Source organism: Miniopterus schreibersii, assembly GCF_964146895.1.
Source record: "Miniopterus schreibersii genome assembly, chromosome: 2".
Classification (NCBI taxonomy): Eukaryota; Metazoa; Chordata; class Mammalia; order Chiroptera; family Miniopteridae; genus Miniopterus; species Miniopterus schreibersii.
Window position 1 is genome coordinate 25,700,281 of NC_138102.1, and position 10,570 is coordinate 25,710,850.

Consider the following 10,570-nt stretch of genomic DNA (forward strand, 5'->3'; position numbering starts at 1 on the left):
GGCTTGAAAGAATACTAGAGATTTGTTTTAATGCTATAATAATTAAAATTGTGTGGTATTAGCTTAATGATGTATAAATAGAAAAGAAGCCAGAAATCAACTGGTCTACTGATCTATTAATCTATTAGAATCTATTTGAGATACATCAATTAATGGGAAAGACTATTTGAAATATCACTTGTGACAATGACTGTATGGAAGAAGAAAAAATTAGAACCTTATTTCTATTCCAGATGGATTCAGACTTTTGTGAAAAAGCAGATAGGCACTTTACAAAATAGGAAACCTGAACGGCCAACAAAGTTACGAAGAGATGACAAAAGTTCTCCTGTGAGCGAGGAAATGCAGATTTAAACAACAACGAAGTAGGATGTCAAAGCCAGCATAGCCACCTGATGGCCACCACTTCTAGGCAAGTGACACCCCAGTTTCAGAGCAGTTGAAATGGGATAAAAGTCAGTGTTAGAACAGAAGACAACATTGTGTTATGGACTTCTCCCAAAGTAGGACTTGGAGGCAGAGGCGCCTTTACAGAGCCATGGAACTCATCGTCTTACGTACACTCGCTGGCCTCTTGCCGCTGACCGAGCCCTCCTCAGGCACCACCACCTCTAGTATTGCTGTGTTGTACAAAAGTTAATAGTCACTCAGATAAGGTTTATTTAAAGGATTTCACTTTTACATTAAATGCCTCTTAGGGTCCCAAGTCAACAAAACGGTAGCAGAAAATGGCCATACATGCTAAACTTGGCCTCCATGCATCCACACCCAGAATTCAGTCTCACGCAGACCTCCTGTGACATCAGGCGGCCTCTTCGGGAACCAATGGTGGCTCTCCTGATTAGTCACCACTCAGAACCAGGGCACCCAGTGAAAGGGTGCAAGAGAAAAAGCAGGTTCACTTTGGGGATAGAAGAGGATTCCTGAGCCTTGCAGAGAAGCCTGGCAGGGACCAGGCTCTGAGGCCCTGGTGCTAATGGTGCCCATCTGACTTCAAGAAATGGAGGGGAAAAGCACAATCTTGGGTAATTACTTTGAGTAATGAGTCAGTGCGATAATGAACTAATAATATATTGGCATCCTGAAAAGCTGGTCAGACCTGTTTTCCTTTAAAACACAGGGAAACAGGTTGTTAATTGCTCATCACAGAAATAACCCAGCTCAAGCTAGAAGGTGTGGCCGGGATGAAGACCGATAAAGCACTCTGTGGGGTGAGGCTCACAGCCCCCGAGGAGCGGAGGTGGCACAGGGCGAGGAACACTGGACTCCATCTCAGCTGCACCTGAATGTGTGTTTCATATCTTCTCTTGATTAACTTACATGGGGTCCCCCCCATAGTATTCCATACTCTGTGGGGGGACACGTGTTTGCCTTTTCACAGACACTTCATCCCTAGGCTGAAGAGCATTGTTTAGAATTAGACTACATAGGTTCAAATCCCAGGTCTACTACTTAAGACTCATGTAGCAATAACCACGGGCATGTATTAAATCTGTACACCCCACCCCCACAGCCTCACCTGCACCCAAGACAGCACCCCCGCACCTGTCCTGGCCCCACAGCACCATTTAGCCTTGTGGTATTCTGATACAGCCATTAGGTTGTCTGCAAAGGTGAATGTCCCCAGGAGAAGCATAACTAGGGGCCCCAGAGAGGCGAGGCCAGTTCAAGGGTTACCTAGGATTTCTCTGTTCCTAGGTAGGTGTGTGTTCTTATGCTCAGACAGTTAGGGGAATGCTGCAGGCGGGGCCTACAAGAAGCTGTGGTTTGTCTCACCTTCAGCATTCAAGGGCAGAATGCATTGAGGAGGGAAAATAGGTATGGAGAGTTTCAGGGATCTTCCCCTGGTGACCGGCTCAGGCCTGTGGCCGTCTGGGGTGTGACTTTGACATCTATTTTTGGAAGCCGCTGTAAGCGTCTCTGTAACCAAGAACAAGGTCCTGCTGTGCTGGCAGCTTAAATGTCCTTCTCGGCAAATCCTCTTACCACTCATGCACCTAAACCTGGCTCCCTCTGAGTTGCCGCTGGTATGACTGGGTTGGCACTCAAGACACTCTTGAAGGGAGCACAGGGAATCTCTTTCTTTCTCCCCAGGTGAACTAGAATATTGCTGAATTAAAAAGGAGAGAGTGAATGGCTCCAAGTTCCAAGAGATAGATGCAAAAATAAACATATGAAAGGGAAAAATTTTTTTTAATCCCTGGTATTTTATAACCAAATTGGCTTCTATTAAATTATTTTTAGTGTACTTTAGTATTAAACATAGTTTATTGTTTAATACTATTGATACCATGTCAATATTTATAACGACTATCTTAACCAAAATATGTAATTGGCAAGAACATCTCATCCCTTTGCTATGGTGAGAGATTGGATCACACATGGGCAGGAGGATGAGACACTGTTGGACAGCATGCAAAATGTGTGCACATTTTTCTGTTTCATTACGTAGATCACCTAGTACCTTTTTGTAGCAGAAGTTAAGCATTAAAATTTATTGTAATACATCACACTAACTAGCAAGCTAGGAAGTTTTTCTGGCAAGGCAAGTACCTGTTCAAAAGATGGACATGCTGGTGGAAGCGTTGGTCTGTCTGTCTGTTGAGCATGTGGTCACAGAGCTCTAGGGACTGCTGGCTGCCAGCTGGTACCCAGACCCCAGAGATGAGAGAAGCAGAGATACCATGAGGTTGCCTTAGGGGTTGCCCATGGGGTCGTGCTTTCTGTGTTTTGACAGCCCAGGGCCACCAAGCTACTGAACTAGAGTAAAAGGAATTTCATCAAAGCAGGTTGTCAGCCCTCTTTGAGAATGAACACGAAAAATTTTAGATTTAACATTGCCTCTGCCTTTCTGTATTCGGAGTGTTGGGGACATTTGGCCCCTTGTAGAAATTCTGGTAAATATAATGAAGCGTCCTCTGCCCTCAAGTTGGAGAAAGCATGTAGGATTCCCTGAGACTTCAGGGCAGAGAGCCTTCGCCCAGCAGCTCTCTGTGTGGGTGTTCCCATGCACACGAGAGCACACATGCGTGGGTTGACAGCATCTGGATGCCCATCAGCCGGCCGCCAGTGAAGTGGGTTATGGCCTATCCCTGCGAAAGTGCCTCACCAGAGGCAGGCCATGTACACGAAGATGTGGAAAGGTGTTGGGAAAGTTTGCAAAGGGATGTATGGCAGGGTCCTATTTGCAAGATTTGTCAATGTGTTGTGTGGTATTAAAGTATGGAGGAGGCCCATTAAACTGCTTAGTGATGATTGGTTACTTAGGGGATGACTTTGACTTTTCACCTGATACTCTCTTGTAATGTTCATACTTATCGTATGCATGTATCACCTTCATAAAAAAAAAATAAAGGGAGAAATAAATGAAAACCACACCACCACTAAAGAAGGGCCAGTATGTTCTGTGCTCAGAGGACCCCAGGATGCTCGGGGGCCACTGACACAATCCTGGAGAAGCCATCACGGTGGAGGCAGCCACTGTCCTCAAAACTCCAAGTCTGCCCCATCAAAGGCACATGCTTCACCAACCAGCTGTGGGATTAGAAATCTGTGAATTAGGACAAATTTTTAAAAATAGTGTTTTATGATACTAATTTGTGTGCCTACACCGTCCACTCTGGGGAGGCTGTGGTGCAAGGGAACAGCATAGAGAGACCACCTGCCTCAAACCCCACCCCTTCCTTACTCTGTGAGGGGTGGCACGATGGCACCTCTCGGGCGCCAGGGCCAGGTTCACGTGTGCCCTCTCCCTTATCCTGGATGACAGGAAAAGGCAGCTGCCATCTGCAGATTTTTAAAGTTTCATTTTTATTGTGATAAAATACACCTAATATCATATTTACAATCTTTATCATTTTTTAAGAAATATTTTAAAATTGATCTTTAGAGAGGAAGGGAGAGGGGAAGCGAGAGAAACATCTATGTGAGAGCGAAAAACCATTCAGCTGCCTCTTGCACACCCCCTGCCGGGGGTCAAGCCCGCAGCCTGGGCATGTGCCCTGATTGGGAATCAAACTGGCAACCTTTTGGTGCACAGGACAGTGCTCAACCAACCGAGCCACACTGGCCAGGGCTACAGTCTTTATCATTTTTAAGCGTACAGTTCAATGGCATCAAGCGCGTTCACATTGTTCTGTAACCATCACCATCGTCCATCTCCAGAATTTTCTCATCTTCGCAAATGAAAACTGTCCCCATTAACAGCTCCCCATTCCCCTTCTCCAGCTCCTGGCACCCACCATTCTTTCTGACTTTGATTTTGATGGCTCTAGGCACCTCACACGAGTGGAATCATACAGTATTTGTTTTTTTGTGGCTGGCTTATTTCACTTAGCACGATGTCCTCAAGGTTCAACCTCTTGTAACTCGTGTCAGTTTCCCTCCTTTTTAAGGCCGGATTCTATTCCATTGTGTGTCAATACCACATTTTGTTTATCCACCTAATTATCCATAGGTGGACACTTGGTTATGTCCTTTTTTAGCTGTTGTGAATAATACTGCTACAGCAGATTTCAACCAGTGCCCAGCAGGGCCTCACTGTCCAGAGCTCCTGGGTACCCTGGGGGGCCTTGCTTTGGGGATCACTCCCAGGATTCCCTTTGTACACAAGTTTGGCATCTTGCCCTGGGTTCTCCCTCTAACCTCCTCTCTTCTGGAAAGGATCCTCCATGGACAGCTCTGTTTTTTTTCTCTGGCTGAGAGGGGAACAAGGGATGAGGCTGTCAGGGGCTGTGGTTTGTGGAACAAGTGATGCATGTTTTTTGTTTCCCTCTCACCCCATCCCTGTGACAGATTACTATAGCCCCGAGATGCTGGGTCTGAAGACAGACCAAGAGGTCCTGGGGGAGCTGGTGAGAACCAAGCTGCCAGCAGTGGCGGCCCTGATGGATGGGCACGGTGTCCTGTGGACTCTGGTCGTGTCACGCTGGTTCATCTGCCTGTTTGTGGACATCCTGCCTGTGGAGGTCAGTGTGTTGCAAGCCTCCCTGGGCCCAGGGCTGGCTCAGGTGACCATGCAGTGATGTGCCATTTCTGTTTCTCTGCAGACAGTACTTCGAATCTGGGACTGTTTGTTCAACGAAGGTTCAAAGATTATCTTCCGGGTGGCTCTGACCTTGATTAAGCAACACCAGGCTTTTATTTTGGAAGCCACCAGTTTTGCAGACATTTGTGAGAAGTTCAAGGAGATCACCAAAGGGAGTTTTGTGACTGAATGTCACACCTTTATGCAGGTGAGTATCTGGCTGTGCTCAAACCTGTGCTCTGCTCTGCTATTCCATTTGCCTGGCCTGTTGTCCTGACTTTGCACACTTGTCGGGCAAAGCATCTGTCCCTTTTTCCTTTGGACCTCTGCCTCAGCTGGGTCCCTTCATCCGTCCCCTCTCAAGCAAGTCCTGAGGAGGGGCTCCAGATCCTTCTAGGCCCACATCTTCTAGAGCCTGGGGCTTGCAGATGTGTGGGGCCACCTACTTGGAGTCCAGTGGCTGCTGCCCTTCTTCCTGTGCCATCAGCCGTGAAGTGGCTTAACTCAAGGTGGACAGGGTCCAGTGCCTATGGGACACCCTGTAGGGCTAGTTCAAGTTCACTGGCACGGAAGCATTAAGGGTGCGAGTACTCAACTTGTCTAATCTGAACTTTAGTTTCTCTGGGTCCGGGAGCCGGGGAGGTGGCAGAGTTCTCTGAGGACTGGAGCCCCTCCCAAGCCTGCTGCCTGTGTATCTGATCTCACAGGGCTTTCCTATTGACTCAGTCTACAGGAGGTCTCCTCTTTCTCCTGGTCCTAGTGGGGTTGCAGGCTATGTAGATGACTCAGACCTGCTGAAGGAATGAAGTGGGAGCTGTGTTTGACAGGCCTTTCTGAGGAGGCCTCAGAGCTGGGATGGGCTCAGATGGTAAGGCAGGTTTTAGGTGGGCTAGTGGGAAGAGGGCAAGAGCCAGGAGCAGAACCCAAAGCTTGAATGGCTGTGGTGGGAGGTGATGAGTGCTAGCGCCCAAGCAGCCTTGATCTAGAGGGCCGGGCCCCCTGGCTTTTCCTGTTTCCATTTGAAATAATTACAAATTCAATGGAGGTAGCAGAGGGAATGATGGCTGCATCCAAGTGGTGCATTGTTTAGATGCCTGGGAAGGCCAGGTGCTTCTCCGAGGGTAGCAGGCACGGATACTGGACAGCTCCTGGGAGTGAGAGAAAACCCAGGGCCTCCATCCTGGGGCTACAGCTGGGAGGGGGTTCTGCTTCCACATGGCCTCAGGAGACAACCTCCCGTTTAGCTGCTGTGGTGGGGAATAGTGGTCACAAGGGTTGCACGCATCCTCTAAATGGCCTGTAGGTGGGTGGGCGAGAGCGCTGACATTTCAGCTAGTACCAAGCCCTGCTCACTTGCCAGCAGCCTCAGTAAAGAGAAGATGGGGATGACCGATGAGAAACGTCGGACAAAAACCTCTGACTCCTCTGGAGGCTTGTTGGGTAGAGCTGGAGCTGGTCACCTATGGCAGAATGTGCCTCCAGAGGGGTAACTTCTTGGCCCTTGGAAATCGTTAGGCCAGCTGGTGGCCTCTTGGTGGGAATGTTACAGGGCAATTCAAGCAGCAGATGGCAGGATCATGCTTCTTCTAGGCCTTGAGTCTGTGATTGTATGTTGGAGCTGGTAGGAGCCCGACACTGAACTTGGACAGAATCATAGCTCACCCTCACCTGGCAGGTTTTATGATTCCTTTTAGACTCAGGTCGCTCATTTATAATATAATAGGGATGAGGTAATAATAGGTCTTGCATCCTAGGGATGTTTAGGGTATTGTTTTAATGAGATATAATTCCCATACCATAAAATTCACCCTTTGAACAGTTCAGAGTCCGAGTTCCATTACCTGGTTTGTTATCTAGTTCCAGAACATCATCGCCCTGAAAAGGAGCCCCCGGACCCTTTCCCACTCCCATCCCTGGGCAACCACCAGTCTACTTTGTCTCTAAGGATTTCTCTCTTCTGGACTTTTCACATAAGTAGAACCAATGTGTGCCTTTTTGTGTTGATTTTTTTCAGCATAATGCTTTCAAGGTTGTTCAGCTTTAACTAGTACTAAGTTATGCCAATGTTTATCAGAGTACCTTGCACACAGTAAGTGCTCAATAAACACTAGTATTTATTACATGTTTTTATTGATTTCAGAGAGAGGAAGGGAGAGGGAGATAGAAATATCAATGATGAGAAAGCCATTGATCGGCTACCTCCTGCATACCCCCTACTGGGGATCGAGCCTGCAACTTGGGCATGTGTCCTGACCGAGAATTGAACCGTGACCTCCTGGTTCATAGGTTGATGCTCAACCACTGAGCCACGTCTGCTGGGCAGTGCTAGTATTCATAAATACTAAGGCCAGCGAGGTGACTGATCTGTGAGCCAGTTGCAGGTGGGCAGGCTGGTCCATGGTGGGACCTTGCCTGTGTCACGGCCCAAAGGCGCTCTGGCCCTGTGAGCTTGAGGGAAGCACAGAGGATCATGAAGACACTGGGTGGGTTTCGCCAGTCTACCCCATTCGAAATAAAAATGCTGTGTATCATTGTACAGGATAGATGTAGCCATTCAAGGGAAGATGGTAGGGAAACAGCCCTAGTACAGTCACTATTTTCTCAGTGATTTGTACAAAATTGTATATGTATTTCTGTATTAAGAGCACATCTGTACAGCAATTGCAGTTCATACGTCAAACCTTTCTGAAATCCTAAAATAGAACCTCTAGAGTTTCATGGTGAATAAAACCGTGATTTCATATTGGAGCTCAGTGGAACATTAATGCGAAGACGACAGTTGAACTGGAACATCCTGGTGCATCTCAGTGGATTTCACTTACTTTCCCCTTTTCAGGAACGTGGCCAGTCAGCACGCAAACATTCTACCCTAATCTTAGGTGCTGTGTATTACAAAACTACAGAATTTCAGAAATGTAATTCCTTTAAAAAAAAAAAGTCTTTTTAATGACTAGCCTTTACACTTGGCCTAATTTATAACTGTGAATTTCTCAGTAACTGCACAAATAATTAAAATAAAAGATGCGGTGGCACATCAGCCAGCTTAAACTGTGTTCTCATGTCAATCATTAACACCTGGCCTCTGGAGTCCCGCCTGCTGGCTATCTGTTCTGCCTCCCTCCCCAAGACACCTTCTTTTCTTCTCATGGTGAAGTAGTTCTCTTACTAGAAATGAGTCTGAGTCTCTTCCTGCTTCCACTTCTCAAATCTGGTTTCTTATACTTTACTTAGTCTGCTCATGAATGGCCTGACCAGCTTCAGAGCTGCTACAGGATACAACAGTTAAAGGGTCTAAACGCAAAAACAGAACATGGGCAACAGAAGCAAAAATACACGTTAAACTTAAAAACTTATGTGTAGCTAAGGAAACCAACAACGGTGACCAGAAAAAATATTTGCAAACCACGTATCTGCTAAGAGTTACTATCTAGAATTTATTAAGAACTACTTGGGACTGAGGGCTGTCTTCCCTTGATGTGCAGGAGGCCTGTGGTCTTATGTCCATCTGACATAGCCTAGCCTCTAACGGGGCAGCTAAGGTAAACATTTTTGGTTTGTTATTAAACCAATTCCGTTTCTCTTCCAGAAAATATTCTCAGAACCTGGAAGCTTGTCCATGACCACCATCACCCAGCTTCGAGAGCGCTGCAGGGCCAAGCTGCTGGTGCAGGGCTGACTTGGACAGTCTCCCCTCTGCACTGACTGACCGTGAGGCTTCATTCCCAGAGTTGACCAATTTTTACTGCTTTCCTTTTTAGTGCTGTAAATACTTGACGTCTCTACACTTTCGTCATGAATTTTTTAAAAAGAGCGATTTAAAATCATGTCATTCTGTAACTGATGAGCTATGAAGTCAAATTTCTGAAGATATATTTTTACCTGAGACAGTAATATATAAAATGTGAGATGTGTGTTTGTATTTAATAAATATGTCAACAACCTATGAGTTCGTTATTAGCTTGCCAGCTGACTGAAAATTAAAACCAAGACAGTTAACTGTCATTAGTGTTACTAATGCCAATTAAATATTGCTCTATTGCTTTCTGTGGCAGAACATTTACCTTCATATGAGGTTTGTAACAGGTACCAAGTGACTTCTCTTTAGAAAGGTAATGTTTTAAAAGATTTTTAAAACTTGATTTTTAGATTTTTATTGAGAGGGAGGAGAGAGACACTGATGTGAAACATCGATAGGTTGTCTCCTGCATGACCCTATACTGGGGATCGAGCCCACAACTAGGGCATGTGCCCTAACCGGAAATGGAACCGGCAACCTTTTGGTGCACGGGACTATGCTCAACCAACTGAGCCACACCAACCAGGGCTAGAAAGGTAATTTAAAAAAATGATTCTAAAAATTGTATCACATGAAGAGTCTCATTTGGGCCCATGAGTGCTTGATGCAGCCGCCTCTTCCTGGACCCCTGGAAGGACAAGACGTACCTGGGGAGACCCTGTCCTCTCTGGGTTTGAGGACATGAACCTCCCACCTAGACCCATCTCACCATCCTGAACCCTGATGCGTGGTACTGTCTCTGAGAAACCCCACTGCCTGGGCAGGCTGAGCCCTGCATGGGAGAGGCAGGGGCAGGTTGGGACGGGGCGGGCAGAAACATGGGGGAAAGAGGAGACAGGTAGAGACAGGTGGACATGCTGAGCAGGGCAGATGGGAGTCATGTGGGGGCACTCAGGAGCAGTTGGCCTGCTTCTCCTCGTCCCCCCACTTGGCCCAGTGGCCCCAAGTTTGCCTGCCCTGCTCTGCAGTGTGACCTGAAAACATCTCTTGATTTCTACAAAAAATGTTCTTCAATTTACAAACATATCCATCTGCATCCCACATCTATACGGCGATCACCTGTCAGTGGTGAGTTTCACCCCTAAAGGGAGGCAGTTAACGGATCTGAGTGATGGAGGCCTTGCCTGATGGCAGCAGCCTGGGTTGACCCCATCCTCACTCATCTCTAGCTGTGGCCATCATGGAAATGCCTTCCCCCATGGCCACTGATGAAACTGGACCAAGACCAAAATAGCATGCTAATGTCCCATTCCACTTTAGACGTTGTCATTGGGAGGAAACAATGGCTTGGATGAATTGCCGAGCTTGGGGAACCCGCCCCCCCCCAAGAAATAGCCGAGCATGTGGGTCATTGGCATGGGATTGGCACAGATGCCCAGAGTGGCCTCAGAGCTTCTAGTCTGGACACTTCAACACCAGCTGTGTGGTCCCAAGCCTTTCACTCCCAGGAACTGAGGCACCCACCCTGGACAGGATAACTTGGAGCTGCACCTGATGAACCAGCCAGTGGGGCTTCCCCTGGAAGGAACCCAGTGATGGAGGTCCCCCTTCTTGAAATGTAAGCAGCTGTACCTCTAGGGCATGGCCCCATCATCTGCCCAGGCACTGAAGCTTCAGGGAGCCACGGGGCTGGCTGGGTCCTTGGAAACCTTTGCCCCTCCCCAGACACATGCCATTTCTACCCTGGCCATTCTAATGTTCTCTAAATCCTGAAACACCTACTAAGACCTGACCCTCAGCCAACTGTT

General features: G+C 47.3%; 1 protein-coding gene across 1 annotated transcript in view; it reads left to right on the top strand.

Annotated features, from left to right (window-relative positions):
* The window catches only part of GRTP1 (growth hormone regulated TBC protein 1), a 29,451-nt gene extending 20,060 nt beyond the window's left edge, over positions 1-9,391 (top strand). Inside the window, exons 6-8 of the mRNA XM_081128969.1 lie at positions 4,795-4,967; positions 5,049-5,234; positions 8,613-9,391. Of these exons, the coding sequence (XP_080985095.1) occupies positions 4,795-4,967; positions 5,049-5,234; positions 8,613-8,702 (449 nt within the window). The 3' untranslated portion in view covers positions 8,703-9,391. The remainder of the gene's footprint in view (positions 1-4,794; positions 4,968-5,048; positions 5,235-8,612) is intronic.
* Positions 9,392-10,570: the final 1,179 nt, after the last annotated feature.